Below are 27,355 nucleotides of genomic sequence, written 5' to 3'. Positions count from 1 at the left end.
CGGTCAGTAAATGCCATGGGGATGATAACATTTTTATCAGCAGTTTTTTTTAATTGTACAGTCCAGTGGTTCCCAAACTTTTTTGAATCACGGCGCCCTAGAGCAGGCTTTTTCAACCAGTGTGCCGCGGAGCCAGAGCAGCTTCCTGCACCTTCAGAGTGAACTGTTGGCCCGGGCTCTTCTTAGAGGATCAGTCGTGCTCCAGCCGTGACCTATGCCTTGAAGATGCGGCGGTGTGATATCATAGGTCACGGCTGGCGCGTCTCACCACCCAGCCAGCCCACCCGCCTGCATACACATATTCCAGTTCCCGCCTGCATACACAGCTTTGCCTGCCCACCCACATCCACACCTGCCCGACCACCTGCTGCTCAGTATTCGCAGCACTGCACTATGAACAACCCCCGCCACTGAGGGACAGGGAGGAGGACAGCTAATCGGTAGGGGATAATATTTGTTATGTTATTTCTCCTGTGGGGAGCAAAAGGATTTATGCGGGGAACAATGTGAATAATTCATGTGGGAAGCAATAGGATTTATGTGGGGACTAATGTGATTGATTTATGTGGGGAGCAATAGGATTTATGTAGGGAGCGATGTGATTGTTTTTTCTGTGTAGGCCAATGTATGTGTGGAGTTTATTTATTTTTTTACTGTGAGGGCCAATGTGCATTTTTTGTTTTCTTCTGTAGGGAACTGATGGTGTGCCTTGGCAATTTTAAAAAATTGTTCGGTGTACCGCGAGTAAAAAAAGGTTGAAATTCACTGCCCTAGAGTATTAGACTTTCTTTCATGGCACCCCTAAGCCAAAAGTTTCTTATTGAGAAATAAAAATTAAGTAAAATGTGTTTATATGTCATCCTTAGGTTCAATTGTGTGGTGTGGAGACAAGATTTGCTTCTGTTTGTCCACATATTTTATAATTGGAAGCCACCAGCACTGGTTTTACCTATTACTATTCCCACAATTCATTTGAATTGGTCTTGGACCACCAACCCAGGGCACCCCTACAAGGTCCCCGAGGCACCCCAGGGTGACACGGCACACAGTTTGAGAACCACTGGTATAGAGTAACTCCTCTCTCCAATATAGTCAACTGATACCACATCTTTAACAGTGTCCTAGCAAGATTTGATACAGGTTTGATAATCACCTTCACCACTCAAGAATGTTGTTTCTGATTGGTCCTTCTGCTCACACACCTGCTCCTCCACTGTTAGATATTGGTTAGATTGTTAACAAAATTAATTTAGTGGAACTGTAATAGATAACTGGCAGAGTCCCTGAAAAAGTGGACCGCCGTTTTACGTTTCAACTTCACATCTAGTAGACTTTATGGGGGGAATTCAAATGTTTGAAAAATCGGTTGGGTGTCTGTTTTTTCCGGTCTCTTAGATAGGAAAAAAACCAAACCCAACTGACGTTTCAAACAATTGAATATCCCCCTATATGTGTTTCTGAAAGTTAAAAAAGTTTATCTGTTTAATGTTTGTGATAACCACATATTTCTAGATTATAACAGATTACGGGCAAGGGCAGTACGGATGGTGTAATGGTTAGCATTACTGCCTCACAGCACTGAGGTCATGGGTTCGATTCCCACCATGGCCCTAACTGTGTGGAGTTTGTATATTCTCCCCATACTTGCGTGGGTTTCCTCCGGGTACCCCGGTTTCCTCCCACAATCCAAAAATATACTGGTAGGTTAATTGGCATTCAACAATATTAACCCTAGTGTGAATGTGTGTGCGTGTACATGTGATAGGGAATATAGATTGTAAGCTCCACTGGGGCAGTGACTGATGTGAATGGGCAAATATTCTCTGTAACGCGCTGCGGAATATGTGTGCGCTATATAAATAACTGGTAATAAATAAACAATACATTGATTACTGTAATGTATTTATTTATGGAGAAGATAAATCTGATAGAGTTTAGGAATTCCATTTACTACAGAGCTAAAGCAAATCTTTCTTGTATCCCCTGGAAGCCCTGTAATTATATAATAAAATTTCTATTGACTTCCCTAGCATTAAAAGGAAGAATACAACAGTCAGGTGGGAGATGCAGGTTTCAGAATAAGAAAACCATTAATGGTTTGTGAATTTACAATCATTTCATACTATTACTATGGTCATTTCTTGGCAGCTGTATACTGTTAACATTTAATATTAAGCTGCTACTAATATCATACTTCGCAACATAAGAAAAAATTAAAGTACAATTAACCTCTCAGTTATTTCTGACGGCACCTGCAAGTGTTCAGAGGCAAACACCATGTGCACGTTATAACAGGCCATGAAAATACTTCTTGGCAGCTGAAAAAGTCCCTAGCAAGCCAGATGACTTATAATAATTTATTAAAAGGCTCTAAAACAAACATCAAACGGGATATATCTGCAGCCACATTCTATTCCACATAGCCTAATGACTCATTTGTAAAGGAGCGTGTAAGTCTTCACAACTAAAGCCAAATTCATTTGAGGACACTTTGATAAAATGCCACAAAGGATATGAATAGAGGAGGCAGCAGGAGAGGCGAATGGTCACGTTCCATTAAAAGTGTAATAAAGGAATAATGGAATTTCTTGTGCTATGAATAAAGAATTGTACTGCACAGGGGCATACAGAGAAGAGACAGGTATCCAACACTTAGCAGCTTTCTCCTTATACAGCGATTGATCAGCCAAGGCAGTTTCTTAAGCACTAATAACAGTTTTAGCACTCATTTTCAATAAAGTTTAAGTGAAACCTTAGAGAGCACCAGTCGCCCAGAGACATGCATTTTGTGTTAGCCGAATCAGTGTTCATGAGCATGTAGCTCATCCATTCCCAAGGAAAAAGTGTAATTGCTGATGCATCTTGTTTGCCGTTCTCGACGAATGTTTGGTATGTGGATGCACTTTTAATGGATACTAGTAAGAAAATAAGATTTTACTTACCGATAAATCTATTTCTCGTAGTCCGTAGTGGATGCTGGGGACTCCGTCAGGACCATGGGGATTAGCGGCTCCGCAGGAGACAGGGCACAAAACTAAAGCTTTAGGATCAGGTGGTGTGTACTGGCTCCTCCCCCTATGACCCTCCTCCAAGCCTCAGTTAGGATACTGTGCCCGGACGAGCGTACACAATAAGGAAGGATATTGAATCCCGGGTAAGACTCATACCAGCCACACCAATCACACCGTATAACTTGTGATCTAAACCCAGTTAACAGTATGACAAACGTAGGAGCCTCTGAACAGACGGCTCACAACAAATAACAACCCGATTTTTTTGTAACAATAACTATGTACAAGTATTGCAGACAATCCGCACTTGGGATGGGCGCCCAGCATCCACTACGGACTACGAGAAATAGATTTATCGGTAAGTAAAATCTTATTTTCTCTGACGTCCTAAGTGGATGCTGGGGACTCCGTCAGGACCATGGGGATTATACCAAAGCTCCCAAACGGGCGGGAGAGTGCGGATGACTCTGCAGCACCGAATGAGAGAACTCCAGGTCCTCTTTAGCCAGGGTATCAAATTTGTAGAATTTTACAAACGTGTTCTCCCCCGACCACGTAGCTGCTCGGCAGAGTTGTAATGCCGAGACCCCTCGGGCAGCCGCCCAGGATGAGCCCACCTTCCTTGTGGAATGGGCCTTGACAGATTTAGGCTGTGGCAGACCTGCCACAGAATGTGCAAGTTGAATTGTGCTACAAATCCAACGAGCAATCGTCTGCTTAGAAGCAGGAGCACCCAGCTTGTTGGGTGCATACAGTATAAACAGCGAGTCAGATTTTCTGACTCCAGCCGTCCTTGAAATGTATATTTTCAATGCCCTGACAACGTCCAGCAACTTGGAATCTTCCAAATCGCTAGTAGCCGCAGGCACCACAATAGGCTGGTTCAGGTGAAACGCTGACACCACCTTAGGCAGAAACTGAGGACGCGTCCGCAGTTCTGCCCTGTCCGAATGGAAAATCAGATATGGGCTCTTATACGATAAAGCCGCCAATTCTGATACTCTCCTGGCTGAAGCCAGGGCCAGTAGCATGGTTACTTTCCATGTAAGATATTTCAAATCCACCGATTTGAGTGGCTCATACCAATGGGATTTGAGAAAATCCAAAACTATATTCAGGTCCCACGGAGCCACTGGGGGCACAACCGGGGGCTGTATATGTAGTACTCCTTTTACAAAAGTCTGGACTTCAGGAACTGAAGCCAATTCTTTCTGGAAGAAAATTGACAGGGCCGAAATTTGAACCTTAATGGACCCCAATTTGAGGCCCATAGACAATCCTGTTTGCAGGAAATGTAGGAATCGACCCAGTTGAAATTCCTCCGTGGGGGCCTTCCTGGCCTCACACCACGCAACATATTTTCTCCAAATGCGGTGATAATGTTGTGCAGTCACCTCCTTCCTGGCTTTAACCAGTGTAGGAATGACCTCTTCTGGAATGCCTTTTTCCTTTAGAATTCGGCGTTCAACCGCCATGCCGTCAAACGCAGCCGCGGTAAGTCTTGGAATAGACACGGTCCCTGCTGAATCAGGTCCCGTCTTAGAGGTAGAGGCCACGGATTTTCCGTGAGCATCTCCTGAAGTTCCGGGTACCAAGTTCTTCTTGGCCAATCCGGAGCCACGAGTATCGTTCTTACTCCCCTTTGCCGTATAATTCTCAGTACTTTGGGTATGAGAGGCAGAGGAGGAAACACATACACTGACTGGTACACCCACGGTGTTACCAGAGCGTCCACAGCTATTGCCTGAGGGTCTCTTGACCTGGCGCAATACCTGTCCAGTTTTTTGTTGAGGCGAGACGCCATCATATCCACCTTTGGTTTTTCCCAACGGTTCACAATCATGTGGAAGACTTCTGGATGAAGTCCCCACTCTCCCGGGTGTAGATCGTGTCTGCTGAGGAAGTCTGCTTCCCAGTTGTCTACTCCCGGAATGAACACTGCTGACAGTGCTATCACATGATCTTCCGCCCAGCGAAGGATCCTTGCAGCTTCTGCCATTGCTCTCCTGCTTCTTGTGCCGCCCTGTCTGTTTACGTGGGCGACTGCCGTGATGTTGTCCGACTGGATCAACACCGGCTGACCCTGAAGCAGGGGTTTGCCAGGCTTAGAGCATTGTAAATTGCTCTTAGCTCCAGTATATTTATATGAAGAGACATCTCCAGGCTTGACCATACTCCCTGGAAGTTTCTTCCCTGTGTGACCGCTCCCCAGCCTCTCAGACTGGCATCCGTGGTCACCAGGACCCAGTCCTGTATGCCGAATCTGCGGCCCTCTAACAGATGAGCACTCTGCAACCACCACAGAAGAGACACCCTTGTCCGTGGCGATAAGGTTATCCGCTGATGCATCTGCAGATGCGATCCGGACCATTTGTCCAGCAGATCCCACTGAAAAGTTCGTGCGTGGAATCTGCCGAATGGAATTGCTTCGTAAGAAGCCACCATCTTTCCCAGGACTCTTGTGCATTGATGCACAGACACTTTTCCTGGTTTTAGGAGGTTCCTGACAAGTTCGGATAACTCCTTGGCTTTCTCCTCCGGAAGAAACACCTTTTTCTGAACCGTGTCCAGAATCATTCCCAGGAACAGCAGACGTGCTGTCGGGGTCAACTGAGATTTTGGAAAATTCAGAATCCACCCGTGTTGTTGCAGCACTACTTGGGTTAGTGCTACTCCGTCCTCCAGCTGTTCTCTGGACCTTGCCCTTATCAGGAGATCGTCCAAGTAAGGGATAATTAATACGCCTCTTCTTCGCAGAAGAATCATCATTTCGGCCATTACCTTGGTAAAGACCCGAGGTGCCGTGGACAATCCAAACGGCAGCGTCTGAAACTGATAATGACAGTTTTGCACCACGAACCTGAGGTACCCTTGATGTGAAGGGCAAATTGGGACATGCAGGTAAGCATCCTTTATGTCCAGGGACACCATAAAGTCCCCTTCTTCCAGATTCGCTATCACTGCTCTGAGTGATTCCATCTTGAACTTGAATTTTTGTATGTACAGGTTCAAAGATTTCAGATTTAGAATAGGTCTTACCGAGCCGTCCGGCTTCGGTACCACAAATAGCGTGGAGTAATACCCCTTTCCCTGTTGTAGGAGGGGTACCTTGACTATCACCTGCTGAGAAAACAGCTTGTGAATGGCTTCCAATACCGTCGCCCTGTCTGAGGGAGACGTTGGCAAAGCAGACTTTAGGAACCGGCGAGGGGGAGACTTCTCGAATTCCAACCTGTAACCCTGAGATACTACCTGCAGGATCCAAGGGTCCACCTGTGAGCAAGCCCACTGTGCGCTGAAATTCCTGAGTCGACCCCCCACCGCTCCTGAGTCCGCTTGTACAGCCCCAGCGTCATGCTGAGGGCTTTGCAGAACCCTGGGAGGGCTTCTGTTCCTGGGCAGGGGCTGCTTGCTGCCCTCTCTTACCCCTTCCTCTGCCCCGGGGCAGATATGACTGTCCTTTTGCCCTCTTGTTCTTATAGGACCGAAAGGACTGCGGCTGAAAAGACGGTGTCTTTTTCTGTTGGGAGGGGGTCTGAGGTAAAAAGGTGGATTTTCCGGCAGTTGCCGTGGCCACCAGATCCGATAGACCTACGCCAAATAATTCTTCCCCTTTATACGGCAATACTTCCATATGTCATTTGGAATCCGCATCACCTGACCACTGTCGTGTCCATAAACTTCTTCTGGCAGATATGGACATCGCACTTACTCTCGATGCCAGAGTGCAAATATCCCTCTAAGCATCTCGCATATAAAGAAAAGCATCCTTTAATTGCTCTATAGTCAATAAAATACTGTCCCTATCCAGGGTATCAATATTTTCAGTCAGGGAATCCGACCAGACCACCCCAGCACTGCACATCCAGGCTGAGGCGATGGCTGGTCGCAGTATAACACCAGTATGTGTGTATATACTCTTTAGGGTAGTTTCCAGCCTCCTATCAGCTGGATCCTTGAGGGCGGCCGTATCAGGAGACGGTAACGCCACTTGTTTTGATAAGCGTGTGAGCGCCTTATCCACCCTAGGGGGTGTTTCCCAGCGCGCCCTAACCTCTGGCGGGAAAGGGTATAATGCCAATAACTTTTTTGAAATTAGCACTTTTCTATCTGGGTTAACCCACGCTTCATCACATACATCATTCAATTCCTCTGATTCAGGAAAAACTACAGGTAGTTTTTTCACCCCCCACATAATGCCCCTTTTTGTGGTACTTGCAGTATCAGAGATATGCAAAGCCTCCTTCATTGCCGTGATCATATAACGTGTGGCTCTACTTGAAAATACGTTTGTTTCTTCACCGTCGACACTAGATTCAGTGTCCGTGTCTGGGTCTGTGTCGACCGACTGAGGTAAAGGGCGTTTTACAGCCCCTGACGGTGTCTGAGACGCCTGGGCAGGTACCAACTGGTTTTCCGGCCGTCTCATGTCGTCAACTGATTTTTGTAATGTGCTGACATTATCACGTAATTCCATAAACAAAGCCATCCATTCCGGTGTCGACTCCCTGGGGGGTGACATCACCATTACCGGCAATTGCTCTGCCTCCACACCAACATCGTCCTCATACATGTCGACACACACGTACCGACACACAGCAGACACACAGGGAATGCTCTTATCGAAGACAGGACCCCACTAGCCCTTTGGGGAGACAGAGGGAGAGTTTGCCAGCACACACCCAAGCGCTATAATATATATGGGAACAACCTTATATAAGTGTTGTATCCTTATAGCAGCTTAAATATATAAAATATCGCCATAAAAAGTGCCCCCCCTCTCTGTTTTACCCTGTTTCTGTAGTGCAGTGCAGGGGAGAGTCCTGGGAGCCTTCCTCACAGCGGAGCTGAGCAGGAAAATGGCGCTGTGTGCTGAGGAGAATAAGCCCCGCCCCCTATTCCGGCGGGCTTTTCTCCCGTAGTTTGTAATATCTGGCAGGGGTTAAATACATCCATATAGCCTTAAGGGCTATATGTGATGTATTTTTTAGCCATAAAAGGTATTTACATTGCTGCCCAGGGCGCCCCCAGCAGCGCCCTGCACCCTCCGTGACCGTTGGTGAGAAGTGTGTGACAAACAATGGCGCACAGCTGCAGTGCTGTGCGCTACCTTCAAGAAGACTGAAGAGCCTTCTGCCGCCGGTTTCTGGACCTTCAATCTTCAGCATCTGCAAGGGGGGTCGGCGGCGCGGCTCCGGGACGAACCCCAGGGTGAGACCTGTGTTCCGACTCCCTCTGGAGCTAATGGTGTCCAGTAGCCTAAGAAGCCAATCCATCCTGCACGCAGGTGAGTTGAACTTCTCTCCCCTAAGTCCCTCGATGCAGTGAGCCTGTTGCCAGCAGGACTCACTGAAAATAATAAACCTAAAAACTTTTTCTAAGCAGCTCCTTAAGAGAGCCACCTAGATTGCACCCTGCTCGGACGGGCACAAAAACCTAACTGAGGCTTGGAGGAGGGTCATAGGGGGAGGAGCCAGTACACACCACCTGATCCTAAAGCTTTAGTTTTGTGCCCTGTCTCCTGCGGAGCCGCTAATCCCCATGGTCCTGACGGAGTCCCCAGCATCCACTTAGGACGTCAGAGAAATATTAGAATGGCACGGTGGTATAGCATAAATAATCCAAGCATAAAGTGCTGATACAGTATGTCCTATTGGTATACAACCTAGGAGGCTAACAATAGGCACCAGTGGAACTGTGAAAATGTATATCTAGTGTAGAAACAGCAGTAACAGTGGTACAGGAGGTAGGGGTGTATCACCATCTAACAGTAGTAACACCAGTAGCAGGTGCTCACACCCTTTGAGGAGCTAGGCACTGCACTGCGACATAGTGACATGAGCGAGGTTGCACATGCGCAGTGACACTCTGGTGGCCATCTTTCTAATGGTGCCTGGTCGGCTTCACCACAGTACCGGAGAAAGGAGACAGCACTGGAGCACACATCTCTCCAACATAAAGTACTAATCGAAATGTAAAATGACCCCTTAAAAGATATTTTACAGCATTTTTTTGTAGAACCACATACAACAAACACATGTAAACCTTGAATTCCCTTGTAAAAGTATTAACAACTGAATAATAATAATAATAATGAAGAGTATAATCATAAACTGCATACACTCTAACAACCCTTAACACTCTCTAGGTCAGTTACCTGTGTCTTTACTACAGACCTCTATGTACAGTAAAATGAACATGCACAATTTTATTTCATAAACTGGACGCAAACATGGAATATAACGGTAGGTCAAACATGAGAGGAATGAAACTCTGAGGACTTCATACACAGATGTGTCCTCATACATCTTGCCTCAATACGCCATGCAGCAGGAGATGCCTGGGGGGAGTCCAGCAAAGAGGTAGGTTGACTCATGTAGCTCCAAGTTGTTTTTTCATTTGAATTTATAATATTTTTATTTTTTATTTTATCACCATGATATTTGCTATATTTCTTATTAGGCACTGTAGTGTGTAATAAAGCACAAACACACATGGGGTGGGACCCACGGCATATCCAGAACAGGACAAATTCCAGTAGCCAAGGGAACAAACAAATGTGCTACGGTGACTGCAGAAAGTCCCTCTGCTCCTTGTTGAGAACCAGTAGGATAAGGTTTAAGACATATAAAGGTGTAATCTACTATGAGACAGAGCCTGATTGTAGTGGGTATTCAATTAGCAGCAGGGTTTACCTTGCGACTAATTGCCATGCTGGAGCAATCCAATTAGCAGTTAATGCCCAGCGTGTGACTACCCGAAGTCAGACTGAACCTCGCAGTAAAGTCTGCATAAAATAGGCAAAATCTGGTTTGCACGCTGGAAATTTTTTTTTTATTCCGCAGTTCACAAGGAATCAGTGAGTTTTCGCACCTGAATCACGATTTTTAGGTGCAGGAAAAAGCTATTTAATTGAATAGCCTTTCCCCACACCACAGGGCTTTTTTGCCGGCAATTAGAGTAAACGCTGCAGCTAAATGAATACCTCCCTACTGCTTGTGTTGTGTACAAGCTGATATAGCGTATAGTATATAAAAATATGCTGGTCTTTTGAACCATTCATCAGATATGTTTTAGCAATCATTAACTATTCATTGTAAGGTATGATGCTGTTCAGTGCCAATATGTATAACAAAACTCCATTCCTAATAATGTTTGTATGGCTCGAAAATCTTCAAGTACACAAGTACTTGCTATATTTTTGAACATGTGTCCAAGCCTGGCCTAAGCACTAATGGAGTTTTAATCCATCACAGAAGTTGAAAAGACCCTTCATCACACATCCCCTAGATCTACTAAGGTAACTGAGCTTGGGAGTTTACTAGAGATGAGCGGGTTCGGTTTCTCTGAATCCGAACCCGCCAGAACTTCATGTTTTTTTTCACGGGTCCGAGCGACTCGGATCTTCCCGCCTTGCTCGGTTAACCCGAGCGCGCCCGAACGTCATCATGACGCTGTCGGATTCTCGCGAGACTCGGATTCTATATAAGGAGCCGCGCGTCGCCGCCATTTTCACACGTGCATTGAGATTGATAGGGAGAGGACGTGGCTGGCGTCCTCTCCGTTTAGACACTTGATTTACTAATTTTGGGGAGCATTAGGAGTACTCAGTAGTGTACAGTGCAGAGTTTTGCTGATAGTGACCAGTGACCACCACTTTTATTTATAATCCGTTCTCTGCCTGAAAAAAGCGATACACAGCACACAGTGACTCAGTCACATACATACCATATCTGTGTGCACTGCTCAGGCTCAGGCCAGTGTGCTGCATCATCTATATATATTATATATCTGTCTGACTGCTCAGCTCACACAGCTTATAATTGTGGGGGAGACTGGGGAGCACTACTGCAGTGCCAGTTATAGGTTATAGCAGGAGCCAGGAGTACATAATATTATATTAAAATTAAACAGTGCACACTTTTGCTGCAGGAGTGCCACTGCCAGTGTGACTAGTGACCAGTGACCTGACCACCAGTATATAATATTAGTAGTATACTATCTCTTTATCAACCAGTCTATATTAGCAGCAGACACAGTACAGTGCGGTAGTTCACGGCTGTGGCTACCTCTGTGTCGGCACTCGGCAGCCCGTCCATAATTGTATATACCAGTGACCTAACCGTGGTTTTTTTTTCTTTCTTTATACATACATACTAGTTACGAGTATACTATCTCTTTATCAACCAGTCTATATATTAGCAGCAGACACAGTACAGTGCGGTAGTTCACGGCTGTGGCTACCTCTGTGTCGGCACTCGGCAGCCCGTCCATAATTGTATATACCACCTAACCGTGGTTTTTTTTTCTTTCTTTATACATACATACTAGTTACGAGTATACTATCTCTTTATCAACCAGTCTATATATTAGCAGCAGACACAGTACAGTGCGGTAGTTCATGGCTGTGGCTACCTCTGTGTCGGCACTCGGCAGCCCGTCCATAATTGTATATACCACCTAACCGTGGTTTTTTTTTCTTTCTTTATACATACATACTAGTTACGAGTATACTATCTCTTTAACAACCAGTCTATATATTAGCAGCAGACACAGTACAGTGCGGTAGTTCACGGCTGTGGCTACCTCTGTGTCGGCACTCGGCAGCCCGTCCATAATTGTATATACCACCTAACCGTGGTTTTTTTTTCTTTCTTTATACATACATACTAGTTACGAGTATACTATCTCTTTATCAACCAGTCTATATATTAGCAGCAGACACAGTACAGTGCGGTAGTTCACGGCTGTGGCTACCTCTGTGTCGGCACTCGGCAGCCCGTCCATAATTGTATATACCACCTAACCGTGGTTTTTTTTTTCTTTCTTTATACATACATACTAGTTACGAGTATACTATCTCTTTATCAACCAGTCTATATATTAGCAGCAGACACAGTACAGTGCGGTAGTTCACGGCTGTGGCTACCTCTGTGTCGGCACTCGGCAGCCCGTCCATAATTGTATATACCACCTAACCGTGGTTTTTTTTTCTTTCTTTATACATACATACTAGTTACGAGTATACTATCTCTTTATCAACCAGTCTATATATTAGCAGCAGACACAGTACAGTGCGGTAGTTCACGGCTGTGGCTACCTCTGTGTCGGCACTCGGCAGCCCGTCCATAATTGTATACTAGTATCCAATCCATCCATCTCCATTGTTTACCTGAGGTGCCTTTTAGTTGTGCCTATTAAAATATGGAGAACAAAAATGTTGAGGTTCCAAAATTAGGGAAAGATCAAGATCCACTTCCACCTCGTGCTGAAGCTGCTGCCACTAGTCATGGCCGAGACGATGAAATGCCAGCAACGTCGTCTGCCAAGGCCGATGCCCAATGGCATAGTACAGAGCATGTCAAAACCAAAACACCAAATATCAGTAAAAAAAGGACTCCAAAACCTAAAATAAAATTGTCGGAGGAGAAGCGTAAACTTGCCAATATGCCATTTACCACACGGAGTGGCAAGGAACGGCTGAGGCCCTGGCCTATGTTCATGGCTAGTGGTTCAGCTTCACATGAGGATGGAAGCACTCAGCCTCTCGCTAGAAAACTGAAAAGACTCAAGCTGGCAAAAGCACCGCAAAGAACTGTGCGTTCTTTGAAATCCCAAATCCACAAGGAGAGTCCAATTGTGTCGGTTGCGATGCCTGACCTTCCCAACACTGGACGTGAAGAGCATGCGCCTTCCACCATTTGCACGCCCCCTGCAAGTGCTGGAAGGAGCACCCGCAGTCCAGTTCCTGATAGTCAGATTGAAGATGTCAGTGTTGAAGTACACCAGGATGAGGAGGATATGGGTGTTGCTGGCGCTGGGGAGGAAATTGACCAGGAGGATTCTGATGGTGAGGTGGTTTGTTTAAGTCAGGCACCCGGGGAGACACCTGTTGTCCGTGGGAGGAATATGGCCGTTGACATGCCAGGTGAAAATACCAAAAAAATCAGCTCTTCGGTGTGGAGGTATTTCACCAGAAATGCGGACAACAGGTGTCAAGCCGTGTGTTCCCTTTGTCAAGCTGTAATAAGTAGGGGTAAGGACGTTAACCACCTCGGAACATCCTCCCTTATACGTCACCTGCAGCGCATTCATAATAAGTCAGTGACAAGTTCAAAAACTTTGGGTGACAGCGGAAGCAGTCCACTGACCAGTAAATCCCTTCCTCTTGTAACCAAGCTCACGCAAACCACCCCACCAACTCCCTCAGTGTCAATTTCCTCCTTCCCCAGGAATGCCAATAGTCCTGCAGGCCATGTCACTGGCAAGTCTGACGAGTCCTCTCCTGCCTGGGATTCCTCCGATGCATCCTTGCGTGTAACGCCTACTGCTGCTGGCGCTGCTGTTGTTGCCGCTGGGAGTCGATGGTCATCCCAGAGGGGAAGTCGTAAGCCCACTTGTACTACTTCCAGTAAGCAATTGACTGTTCAACAGTCCTTTGCGAGGAAGATGAAATATCACAGCAGTCATCCTACTGCAAAGTGGATAACTGAGTCCTTGACAACTATGTTGGTGTTAGACGTGCGTCCGGTATCCGCCGTTAGTTCACAGGGAACTAGACAATTTATTGAGGCAGTGTGCCCCCGTTACCAAATACCATCTAGGTTCCACTTCTCTAGGCAGGCGATACCGAGAATGTACACGGACGTCAGAAAAAGACTCACCAGTCTCCTAAAAAATGCAGTTGTACCCAATGTCCACTTAACCACGGACATGTGGACAAGTGGAGCAGGGCAGGGTCAGGACTATATGACTGTGACAGCCCACTGGGTAGATGTATGGACTCCCGCCGCAAGAACAGCAGCGGCGGCACCAGTAGCAGCATCTCGCAAACGCCAACTCTTTCCTAGGCAGGCTACGCTTTGTATCACCGCTTTCCAGAATACGCACACAGCTGAAAACCTCTTACGGCAACTGAGGAAGATCATCGCGGAATGGCTTACCCCAATTGGACTCTCCTGTGGATTTGTGGCATCGGACAACGCCAGCAATATTGTGTGTGCATTAAATATGGGCAAATTCCAGCACGTCCCATGTTTTGCACATACCTTGAATTTGGTGGTGCAGAATTTTTTAAAAAACGACAGGGGCGTGCAAGAGATGCTGTCGGTGGCCAGAAAAATTGCGGGCCACTTTCGGCGTACAGGCACCACGTACAGAAGACTGGAGCACCACCAAAAACTACTGAACCTGCCCTGCCATCATCTGAAGCAAGAAGTGGTAACGAGGTGGAATTCAACCCTCTATATGCTTCAGAGGTTGGAGGAGCAGCAAAAGGCCATTCAAGCCTATACAATTGAGCACGATATAGGAGATGGAATGCACCTGTCTCAAGTGCAGTGGAGAATGATTTCAACGTTGTGCAAGGTTCTGATGCCCTTTGAACTTGCCACACGTGAAGTCAGTTCAGACACTGCCAGCCTGAGTCAGGTCATTCCCCTCATCAGGCTTTTGCAGAAGAAGCTGGAGGCATTGAAGAAGGAGCTAAAAGGGAGCGATTCCGCTAGGCATGTGGGACTTGTGGATGCAGCCCTTAATTCGCTTAACAAGGATTCACGGGTGGTCAATCTGTTGAAATCAGAGCACTACATTTTGGCCACCGTGCTCGATCCTAGATTTAAAGCCTACCTTGGATCTCTCTTTCCGGCAGACACAGGTCTGCTGGGGTTGAAAGACCTGCTGGTGACAAAATTGTCAAGTCAAGCGGAACGCGACCTGTAAACATCTCCTCCTTCACATTCTCCCGCAACTGGGGGTGCGAGGAAAAGGCTCAGAATTCCGAGCCCACCCGCTGGCGGTGATGCAGGGCAGTCTGGAGCGACTGCTGATGCTGACATCTGGTCCGGACTGAAGGACCTGACAACGATTACGGACATGTCGTCTACTGTCACTGCATATGATTCTCTCAACATTGATAGAATGGTGGAGGATTATATGAGTGACCGCATCCAAGTAGGCACGTCACACAGTCCGTACTTATACTGGCAGGAAAAAGAGGCAATTTGGAGGCCCTTGCACAAACTGGCTTTATTCTACCTAAGTTGCCCTCCCACAAGTGTGTACTCCGAAAGAGTGTTTAGTGCCGCCGCTCACCTTGTCAGCAATCGGCGTACGAGGTTACATCCAGAAAATGTGGAGAAGATGATGTTCATTAAAATGAATTATAATCAATTCCTCCGCGGAGACATTGACCAGCAGCAATTGCCTCCACAAAGTACACAGGGAGCTGAGATGGTGGATTCCAGTGGGGACGAATTGATAATCTGTGAGGAGGGGGATGTACACGGTGATATATCGGAGGGTGATGATGAGGTGGACATCTTGCCTCTGTAGAGCCAGTTTGTGCAAGGAGAGATTAATTGCTTCTTTTTTGGGGGGGGTCCAAACCAACCCGTCATATCAGTCACAGTCGTGTGGCAGACCCTGTCACTGAAATGATGGGTTGGTTAAAGTGTGCATGTCCTGTTTTGTTTATACAACATAAGGGTGGGTGGGAGGGCCCAAGGACAATTCCATCTTGCACCTCTTTTTTCTTTTCTTTTTCTTTGCATCATGTGCTGATTGGGGAGGGATTTTTGGAAGGGACATCCTGCGTGACACTGCAGTGCCACTCCTAGATGGGCCCGGTGTTTGTGTCGGCCACTAGGGTCGCTAATCTTACTCACACAGTCAGCTACCTCATTGCGCCTCTTTTTTTCTTTGCGTCATGTGCTGTTTGGGGAGGGTTTTTTGGAAGGGACATCCTGCGTGACACTGCAGTGCCACTCCTAGATGGGCCCGGTGTTTGTGTCGGCCACTAGGGTCGCTAATCTTACTCACACAGCTACCTCATTGCGCCTCTTTTTTTCTTTGCGTCATGTGCTGTTTGGGGAGGGTTTTTTGGAAGGGACATCCTGCGTGACACTGCAGTGCCACTCCTAGATGTGCCCGGTGTTTGTGTCGGCCACTAGGGTCGCTAATCTTACTCACACAGCTACCTCATTGCGCCTCTTTTTTTCTTTGCGTCATGTGCTGTTTGGGGAGGGTTTTTTGGAAGGGACATCCTGCGTGACACTGCAGTGCCACTCCTAGATGGGCCCGGTGTTTGTGTCGGCCACTAGGGTCGCTAATCTTACTCACACAGCTACCTCATTGCGCCTCTTTTTTTCTTTGCGTCATGTGCTGTTTGGGGAGGGTTTTTTGGAAGGGACATCCTGCGTGACACTGCAGTGCCACTCCTAGATGGGCCCGGTGTTTGTGTCGGCCACTAGGGTCGCTAATCTTACTCACACAGTCAGCTACCTCATTGCGCCTCTTTTTTTCTTTGCGTCATGTGCTGTTTGGGGAGGGTTTTTTGGAAGGGCCATCCTGCGTGACACTGCAGTGCCACTCCTAGATGGGCCCGGTGTTTGTGTCGGCCACTAGGGTCGCTAATCTTACTCACACAGTCAGCTACCTCATTGCGCCTCTTTTTTTCTTTGCGTCATGTGCTGTTTGGGGAGGGTTTTTTGGAAGGGCCATCCTGCGTGACACTGCAGTGCCACTCCTAGATGGGCCCGGTGTTTGTGTCGGCCACTAGGGTCGCTAATCTTACTCACACAGCTACCTCATTGCGCCTCTTTTTTTCTTTGCGTCATGTGCTGTTTGGGGAGGGTTTTTTGGAAGGGACATCCTGCGTGACACTGCAGTGCCACTCCTAGATGGGCCCGGTGTTTGTGTCGGCCACTAGGGTCGCTTATCTTACTCACACAGCGACCTCGGTGCAAATTTTAGGACTAAAAATAATATTGTGAGGTGTGAGGTATTCAGAATAGACTGAAAATGAGTGTAAATTATGGTTTTTGAGGTTAATAATACTTTGGGGTCAAAATGACCCCCAAATTCTATGATTTAAGCTGTTTTTTAGTGTTTTTGGAAAAAAACACCCGAATCCAAAACACACCCGAATCCGACAAAAATAATTCGGTGAGGTTTTGCCAAAACGCGTTCGAACCCAAAACACGGCCGCGGAACCGAACCCAAAACCAAAACACAAAACCCGAAAAATTTCAGGCGCTCATCTCTAGAGTTTACAGTACATAAAGGAAGTACACACTATTCTGCAGTTGGGACAAATAAAAACACACATTATTCTAATGCTGGCAGAGATGGGGTATAGCTGTAGAGGCTGGGTGGGAATTATATAGCTGTCATCACAAAGATGGCACTTACCACATACACTTCCATAAGACCTTATACAGGTCATTAATATAATGGGGGAAAAATGCAGTATATCCTAAATTTAAATGTACAAAGAATGATTGATAATGTAATTGTACTTTATTGGCCTGAGATGCCAAATGATGCATTTTAAATTAACATTGGCTTTCCATCTATTAGCAAAATAAGCACATTTCTTTATTTCAGGAGACTTTTATATAAATTAATAGTAAAAAAAATACATGATGATAAGAACTAAACAGCATACTGATATTATCAATATATTAGACTGTGAGGTCTCTAAGCTCCAGTTAGGAGCATACCGTGCAATGGGCGATACACAGTAGGCTATTTGCTCCAGGACTGATATCGCCAAGTATTTCCCCTCCCAGCCGTACATGCAGCTTTTGGACGATAGTAGAGGGGGGGTAAAAAATGAGCAATGTTGTTGACAATATTGCCTAGTGTGTACGGGCCTTTAGGCGTACTAGACAGGCTAAAACAGAAAAGCAGTGCAAAGTACTAGAAATGAATAACATGTTTTTTCCAGCAGAAAAAAATAAATTTTGAGTCTGAGTTCAAAGACCTAAAATTCTCAACAAAGGACGTAACAGTACCTTTGAATAAGCTACTGACCGCTATCATGATTAAAGGGATATATCAGCATTAAAAAAAACACTCCTCCCAAGTAAAGCATTGAGCAAACACAATAAGAGTGATGATGTGACTTGCCTTTGATGAACATTACATCTTACCTTGTGGTCGTATGGGTTGTATGAATGAAAAAGTTGGGACAGTTCTTTTGTTCGTTGTTTTTTCTGTAAACAAATAAAAAAATGTCATCTTCAACATGCTTGAAACAAAATGATCACAAAACATTATAAGAGTTTTCTTGTCAGTAAGTAAAACAAATATGGAGCCTATGTTTTTACTAAAACGTTTTGTTCTGCAGAAGTAAAATATTTTTCTACTGAAATGGACAAGGGAGTTAATGGATTAAAACTGCTTCATATAATAAAAGTGCATGAATAATTACAGTAAGTCTGTTTTGAAAGTAGAATTGCTTGCTGTATGATCTAATCAGAAGTACAAAGTTTGTATCACAGTCTCTTTAATGTTCTGTTTACTCAATGCTGTATCATCTGTTAGAAAGCATTATTAGATCTGACAGGCTATGTACTGTACTCTTTTACATGGGAAGTACCTGTAACGTCTCTCTGTTCAGCATATCACAACACAAAACATGGGCACACATCATGTGCTGTCCAGGACCCCATCAGGTAAACGGACACAAGCTCCCACAGACATGAGATTTTAGGGGCAACAAAGGTAGGTAATATATTTAAAATTAAATTTTTGTTTGGCTTCAAAGTAACATAGAAACATAGAATTTGTCGGCAGATAAGAACCACTTGGCCCATCTAGTCTGCCCCTTTTTTTTTTATATTATTTTTATCTCTAACCTTATTTAATCCTTATTTCTTTGTAAGGATATCCTTATGTCTATCCCATGCATGTTTAAATTGCTCTACTGTCTTAGCCTCTACCACCTCTGATGGGAGGCTATTCCACTTGTCCACTACCCTTTCTGTGAAATAATTTTTCCGCAAATTTCCCCTGAACCTCCCCCCCTCCAGTCTCAGTGCATGTCCTCGTGTCCTATTGCTTCTTTTCATTTGGAGAATGTTTCCCTCCTGGACTTTGTAAAGACCCTTGATATATTTGAAGGTTTCTATCATGTCCCCCCTTTCCCTTCTCTGCTCCAAACTATACATATTGAGATTTCTTAGTCTTTCTGGGTATGTTTTGTGATGTAGGCCATGCACCATTTTAGTTGCCCTCCTTTGTACAGTTTCTAATGTATTAATATCCTTTTGAAGATATGGCCTCCAGAACTGAATACAGTATTCAAGATGAGGCCGTACCAATGACCTATACAGTGGCATTATTACTTCTTTCTTTCTGCTGCTGATTCCTCTCCCAATGCAGCCAAGCATCTGACTAGCCTTCCTCATTGCCTTGTTACATTGCTTACCTGCCTTTAAGTCATCTGAAATAGTGACTCCTAGATCCCTTTCCTCCTCAGTAGTTTCCAGTATAGTGCCATTAATACTGTATTTAGCTTTAGGATTTTTGAGACCCAAGTGCATGATTTTGCATTTTTTGGCATTAAACTGTAATTGCCAGACTCTTGACCATTCCTCTAGTCTACCTAGATCCTCAATCATTTGTTTTACCCCACCTGGTGTGTCTACCCTGTTGCATACCTTTGTGTCATCTGCAAAAAGGCATACTTTCCCTTTAATGCCATTTGCAATGTCACCAATAAAGATATTAAAAAGCACTGGTCCAAGTACAGATCCCTGGGGTACTCCACTGGTAACATTTCCCTCCTGTGAATGCACTCCATTTACCACAACTCTCTGTTTTCTATCCTTCAACCAAGATCTTATCCATTCAATAATCCTAATATCCAATCCCAAACTTTCAAGTTTATTTAGCAGTCTGCGATGTGGAACTGTGTCAAAAGCCTTACTAAAGTCTAGATAAGCTATATCCATGGCTCCACCTTTATCCATCACTTTAGTCACACAATCAAAAAAGTCAATAAGATTTGTTTGACATGATCTCCCCCCAGTGAATCCATGCTGTTTGGGATCCAGTAAATTGCCGGATTTGAGATAATCTACAACTCTTTCTTTTAAGAGTGTTTCCATCAATTTCCCTACTACTGATGTAAGACTCACTGGTCTGTAGTTGTTTGCCTCTTCCTTGCTTCCACTTTTGTGCAGTGGGACTACGTTTGCTCTTTTCCAGTCCTCTGGAATTACTCCTGTAGCTAATGACTGGTTGAATAATTCTGTCAATGGTGCTACCAGCACCTCTTTAAGTTCTTTTAGTATCCTTGGATGTATCCCATCTGGCCCCATAGATTTGTCCACTTTCAGCTTTGAGAGTTCTGTTAGGACCTTCTCCTCTGTAAATGTACTTGTTTCATTTTCCTGAATATCCCTGCAACTTAACTGTGGCCCCCTTCCCCTCTCTTTCAGTAGTAAATACTGAGCAAAAATAATCATTAAGATGATCTGCTATTAAATTGTCTCCTTCACCAAGACTCCCAGTGTCCGTCTTTAGTTTTATAATTCCGCCTTTTGTTTTTCTCCTTTCGCTTATATACCTAAAAAAAAGTTTTGCCTCCTTTACCCACTGACTGGGCCATTTTCTCCTCAAGATTCAAAACACAAATGTGTGTCAGTCCCCTTTCAAAGCGCTCCCTTTAACTTGCAGCTGTGTTTCTTTTTATGTAGCAGATCAGCCTCAGAACTGCTTAAGCAAAAACTTGTATCTTACACCAGAACAAAAAAAGACTTTCACAGCGCTGTTCTTAAAAACCAGTCTCTAAAGGATACCAGGATTTCGAAATCAATATAAATTATTCATATATCTGATCCAAAAAAAAAAGGGCAATTATACTCTGGTATATTTGAATGGTATTATTTCTCCAGTGTATACCAGGTTGTTCAAATAATAATCTGTTATATGTCCACTTAAAAGTGAATGATTTTCCAATATGATGTCAGGGAAAGTTAAAAAGACACGCTTTATTTTTAAAAAATCCACCATTAAAAATCCACCATTAAAAATCAATCCGTACTTTCATTATCCAGTACATGAATATATATCTTCTTTCTCGTACACAGCAGCAATCAGAAACATTGGGTTTGGCAGTTAAGTTCTGGGATGGATGGATATTCCCAGGTGGGAGCTCACCAAATCCGCTGGACGCCGATGTCTAATGCGGGGGCTTTCTATTCGGGAATTGCGTTACCCGTGAATCGTAACCGTTCCCTCCGCTGGCTGTCCTCCGGCTGTGAACCTCCCGGCGCTGCACGCGCCTTCGACCGCTCTGCTCTCCTCCCGTTACGGAATGCTTTCTGCTGTCTCCCGGATAGTGACCACGTCCGCCTGCTGCAGCCAACGCGTTTCTCCCCTTAATTGGGTCTTTCTCAAGGCACAGGTGGTCATGGTCTGGTCACTCTCTTTATACTACCTGTGTAATATATATTAAACTGATTCCTGGGTATATCCATCCATCAGCCGGGGTTCTCGTAAAGTTACATATACTTTATAGAATATAGATAAATATTTCATAAAACAACAATAATTAATAAACATTAGCTTCATAAAACAACACTAATTTAAAAAAGGTATCTTTTACATCAAGGATTACACATGGAAACACATAAATGTTCTTACGAACAGAATCATTTCTAAGCTTATTGGTCATTGATTTTTAATTTAAAAACCACTTCAGCTCAAAACTACCGTTCAAACCTCTCGGCTGAAGTGTTTTGAGCTCGTGTATCCACCACATTTCTTTTTTAGCTAATGCCGTCGCTACATCATTTCTTCTCCAGTTACCTTTTACTTGATCAATAATTTTAAAACTCTCAATGCTGTCAGTGGAACAATTATGCACTTCCTTACAGTGTGCAGAAAAACAATGATTCTCTACACCCTTTTTAATATTTTTAAGATGCTCGCCCATTCTGATTTTAAACGGGCGACTTGTTCTTCCCACATACTGTCGATGGCATTTACGGTTACGATTCACGGGTAACGCAATTCCCGAATAGAAAGCCCCCGCATTAGACATCGGCGTCCAGCGGATTTGGTGAGCTCCCACCTGGGAATATCCATCCATCCCAGAACTTAACTGCCAAACCCAATGTTTCTGATTGCTGCTGTGTACGAGAAAGAAGATATATATTCATGTACTGGATAATGAAAGTACGGATTGATTTTTAATGGTGGATTTTTAATGGTGGATTTTTTAAAAATAAAGCGTGTCTTTTTAACTTTCCCTGACATCATATTGGAAAATCATTCACTTTTAAGTGGACATATAACAGATTATTATTTGAACAACCTGGTATACACTGGAGAAATAATACCATTCAAATATACCAGAGTATAATTGCCATTTTCTCCTCAGCTTGTGCCTTTGCACATCTGATTACCTTCTTTGTCTCCTTCTGTCTAACAAGATATATCTTTTTGTCTTCATTATTTTGTGTCTGCTTATATTTTCTAAAAGCCATCTTTTTTGCTCTCACAATATTTGCTACTTCTTTTGCAAACCACACTGGCTTCCTTTTCCTTGTGTTTTTCCTAACAGTTTTGATACAAAGGTCTGTTGCCTTCAATATTGCACATTTTAATGTTTCCCACCTCTCCTGCACTGTTTCCAAGTTCCTCCACTCTGCCAAAGAATCGCTTACACATTTTCCCATCCCTACAAAATCAGCCTTCCTAAAATCCAACACCTTTGTTTGTGTATGGGACGAGTCAGTCTCTGTCTTAATGCTGAACCATACTGCTTGATGATCACTGGATCCCAGGTTTTCACCCACTTTTACGTCCGATAATCTGTCTCCATTTGTAAGTATTAAGTCTAATATTGCGTCTTTCCGAGTGGGCTCCCTCACCAATTGGTTGAGGGATGCTCCCTGAAGGGAATTTAAAATGTTCCTACTTCTAGTGGAACTAGCAACAGACACCTCCCAGTTTACATCAGGAAGATTAAAGTCTCCCATGATTATTACCTCTCCTTTTAATGCCATTTTAGTTATGTCCTGCAATAGGTTCTTGTCAAGTTCCTCTTCCTGACCTGGTGGCCTGTATATCACGCCAATACGAATAATCAACTTTTCCCCTGTTTCTATGGTCACCCAAAGGGCCTCAGTTTTTTCTTCAATACTTTGTATTAATGTAGTATTTATGGCATTTTTTACATACATTGCTACCCCTCCTCCGATTTTTCCAATTCTGTCCTTCCTAAATAAAGTATATCCCGGTATATAAGTACTACACTAGTGACCTCTAACCTGTAATTTATAGTAGTAAATAATATAAGGAACTTGAGTACTAATTCGATTTTAAACTATGTTACATGACATATGCTTCTGTGCTAATTGGTGGTTGAGATGAATAACAATTTGGTCTTAAGGCCAGATCTATTTATTAAGACCCCTTCAAAAGCATTTCTATTGCTGCTCATAACAATCATAGAAAAAAATATTTTCAGCCTCACGGTGACACTGGATGACAATAAAAAGATTAGTCCTATGGCTTGCTAGGCCAGTTAGTTTTCCATCAGCGCATGCAAAAGCCAGGTTACTCGCTGCCACATACACACTAAAACTGGAAACCCAACTTGGATACCGCTTGCAATAAAAAATATAAACAAAAATGGAAAAAAACTCTTGTATAGTGATGGAATTTCTTTTTTGAGGACACTCGTGGCGAATGCCATCTTGAAATGGCATTCGTCATAGGAGGAAACCAGAGGAACTTGTACCGCCACTGACCAGGCTTCCCTAGGTATCTTCCTGGAATGGTTACTGTCTGTGAAAGCCATCACTGGGACTGGGGTTTGATAAACATGCAGAAGCAATCAATCCTGCGAAGACATCCTCATTTCACAGGATTAAGGGCTTTAGCATATGACAAATAAAACAACCAGTGTTCCAGCTCAACCACATCACATACAGAGCGGAATGGCTATTCTGCAGAAAAGAAAAAAGTTGTGTGTTGCTAGAACTTCTTATTTCACAAAACTTAAATCTTGCTATATTTTGATGAGATGCTTATGACAGACAACAGATTCTAATATTGCGTTATTTAAAACAACAGATTTATAAGAAATTACTGCTAGTGAATAAACCATTACTTGAAAACAAATGTATTGTCAAGTAAGTCAGCAGACTAATAAGGGGTATATTCATCCTTACTTACCGCAGGTAAAAAGGTTGTTTTTTCACTTACTTTAGTAGAAATGAAGTAACAGGGCTGTTTGTTATTATTATTATTATTATTATTATTATTATTACTATTATCATACACAGGAAATATCATACCTGCTTCGGCTTACTATGCAGTTGCGACGTGGCATGCCATTTCCATACAATAGTGAGGGGCTATACCGCAAATTCATTCAACTCTGAAAACTGAAAGCTTTTGGGAGTTTGAGGGAACTAATGTTAGTTCCCGGGGGTTTTAGTTATGTGACCGACGATCTCCTATCACATTACCGGCACCTACATCCCACCCCCTCCTAATGCCGACGAGCAGGGACTATTCCCACTCATGGGTGTAGTTTTCTATAAGCTATAAAAAGAAACCCTATTTCCATAGATTGATAAATAAGCACCTACGTCCTATAATATGAACAATATTATTATAATTATCAAGTCACACATCGTGTGTATAAACTGCAATTTGCCCCTAGATTGTAGTGTAATCAATCTACATATTACTGTAGAGAAAGAAAGAACGAACTGTTTAACGTACAAAATGACCTTCATCATTTTTTAGGATACAATGCAACGCTTCACACTTCAACCATGAATAGAGATGAGAGAATAGTCTTTTTAATTTGTATTTCACATAATGCTCAGACTGAGAGGTGAAAGTCTCTACAGGCACTCCTAATTTTCAGGCAACGCATTGTCTAGTTTTGGATAAATCCATTCTTTATTAAATTTTAGAACTTACAGTACACAAGAGAAACAACACAAGAAAACATCCCTTTGCTTGACTCTATTCAGCGATAAATATTAACAAATCACTAGACAAATTAAATAAGCATTCCAACAATTTTATTTCTGTATTCTTAGCGGACTATCCTTCTACACATCATTATCTCCTTTTTAAAAATCTCTCTGTAGGTTGCAAAATATGGCTGGCAGTTATACAGACACAGGCTTCCAGCATGTCAGGAGGAGTGGGTGATTTTACTAGAGAAGATTATAACCTAGTTTCATGGTAACCTACGTATGCAGAAGTATAAATAATTGATTGTAGTCAGAAGAAGAAACAAACCAAGGAAAAATGGTGCATACCAAGATTCTTCTTATAGTTTACCACAGCGATTTGGACTGCCCATCAGAATGCTGGGGTAATTTCCAGTGATCCCACAAACACAGAGTCCTGCTCACTACCGTAAGAATTATTTCTAGTCCGAGAGGTCCCTTCACGTATTTTTAATAAATGTGTTTAGTGTGTGAATTGGTCAGGATGGAACAGTGGGTTGGAGGGGTGCTGACATTACACTGGGCAGGGTAGGTGAGGTGCTATTACAGTGGTCTGGGGTTATGGCAGTACAGTATCAGTATATTGTACTGGCCTTGGTAGGGATCAGGAAATTATACTGGGCTGGGAGAGGCAGCGACATTCCCATGGGTTCAGAGAAGTTTAAGTGTGTCAATGTTACAGGTAGTCTGAAAGGGATGGAGTGGTGCTGAAATAATAGGCCTTGCAGAAGGGATCCGGTCTCTAGACTTAGGTCGACCACTATTGGTCGACAGTAAGTAGGTCGACATGGATTCTAGGTCAACAGGGACTTTAGGTCGACATGACAAAAGGTCGACATGAGTTTTTCAAATTTTTTCATTTTTTTAACTTTTTCATACTTTACGATCCACGTGGACTACAATTGGGAACGGTAACTGTGCCGAGCGCAGTGGTAGCGGAGCGAGGTATCTTGCCCGAAGCATGGTGAGTGAAGCGAGCCATGCGAGGGGACACGGTGCATTAATTGGGGTTCCCGGTCACTCTACGAAGAAAACGACACCAAAAAAATAAAACAAACTCATGTTGATAATAATAATAATAATAATTTTATTTATATAGCGCTCTTTCTCCAACAGGACTCAAGGCGCTTTACAGACATCAAAAACAATACACATGATACAGAGGATTTGAGTAATACAACAATAGACAAGCAACACAGACATAAAAGAAAAACCTTAAGCCCACAGAAAGCATAACGCAGGATTGGTGCAGGTATTTTGGGTAATAACTTCCAAGGGTTGTGTATTCCACCCTCACAGGTACCAAGTGCAGCAGCCATCTTGGGCGCTCCGCGTAGGATTACCCAGGGTGGAATAGTCTACCCCTAGAAGAGATGACACAAAATGGGGGTGATTTCAGAGTCCTACAGTTTAGAGTAGGGTTCCAACAAAACCACAAGGTCGATGTATTTTTCATCCCATCCACAAGTGTACCATATGGGGCAGCCATGTTGGGCGCACTTTGAAGGTTACACTGTGGGAGGTGAGCCATACAAGGGCCAAGTTCATATATTGGAAAACTGATGCTTATGTAGTAGTATGATGTACCCTGCATGTAGGGCACAATGGAAAGGTGTGCAATCAGTGGAGGTAAACATTACAGGAAAACACATGGTGGGGTGGAAGCGAGCAATGAAGAGGAAAGAAAAAAACAAAAAAAAACAAAACAAAAACACAATAGCAGGTAACTAGTGGCAGAAGTAGGAGTGGGATAACATTTTGATCAGATCTTAGTACGGGTGGGAAGGAGAATGTGGGGGGCATACTCAGACGCAATGGTGATGTCCCTGCTGATCCTGGTCCTCTTCCCCCACAGTTCCCTGTTCATCTTGATGGTTAGGCCCAGGGGCAGACTTGATGTTCTCAGCCAGAGAGGTGGTAAGCCTGGTCTTGGTGTTCTCATGTTTGAGGCGAGGAGAGGCCACATAAAGTTCCAGAGTATTTAGGTTGTAATGCAGTCGTTTGTTATCTTATTAGTTTGTTTGCCTTCTGTTTTCCTTCGGTTTAACACAGGTATAACACTGCTATTGATATTAGCTGCCACTTAATAACTAGCCACTTCATATACTAGCCACTGCAGCGTCCTAATAGGCCTGGCGTCCTATGCTGTACTGGTTAAGTAAGTCTACAAACACAAGCTCTTTGTGATTACAACCCCCTCCCCCACACAGCAACCCTCCTCCAAAAGGTGTTAATCACTACCAAATGTGAGATCACTAAACCCAGTCAATCACAAAGTTTTTGCTGACTACAGATATTAATCCACTTAACAATTTACCAAATATATCCTTTAGCTAGAAACAGTGGTCAGCCCTCTGCATTAGTTACCAAATATATCCTTTAGTACATGTCGACCTAGAGTCCCTGTCGACCTAGAAACCATGTCGACCTACTTACTGTCGACCAATAGTGGTTGACCTAAGTCTAGTCTATCTAACATAACACACCCTTGCAGAAGTAGGGTTTCCTCAAGAAAAGGGAGGATCTTGCACCGTATTATATGTGCAGTGTACAGTATATGTATTTATACAT

General features: G+C 43.9%; 1 protein-coding gene across 2 annotated transcripts in view; it reads right to left on the bottom strand.

The window, feature by feature from the left end:
- CDKAL1 (CDK5 regulatory subunit associated protein 1 like 1) overlaps positions 1–27,355 on the bottom strand; it is a 1,663,077-nt gene that overhangs the window by 293,950 nt on the left and 1,341,772 nt on the right. For both annotated transcript variants that reach the window (XM_063923244.1, XM_063923245.1), the window contains exon 13: positions 17,945–18,007. In XM_063923244.1, the coding sequence (XP_063779314.1) occupies positions 17,945–18,007 (63 nt within the window). The remainder of the gene's footprint in view (positions 1–17,944; positions 18,008–27,355) is intronic.

The sequence above is a fragment of the Pseudophryne corroboree genome, chromosome 5, assembly GCF_028390025.1.
Source record: "Pseudophryne corroboree isolate aPseCor3 chromosome 5, aPseCor3.hap2, whole genome shotgun sequence".
NCBI classification, from domain to species: Eukaryota; Metazoa; Chordata; class Amphibia; order Anura; family Myobatrachidae; genus Pseudophryne; species Pseudophryne corroboree.
Note: the sequence above shows the minus strand (reverse complement) of the source record. Positions and strands in the feature narration are given on the sequence as shown.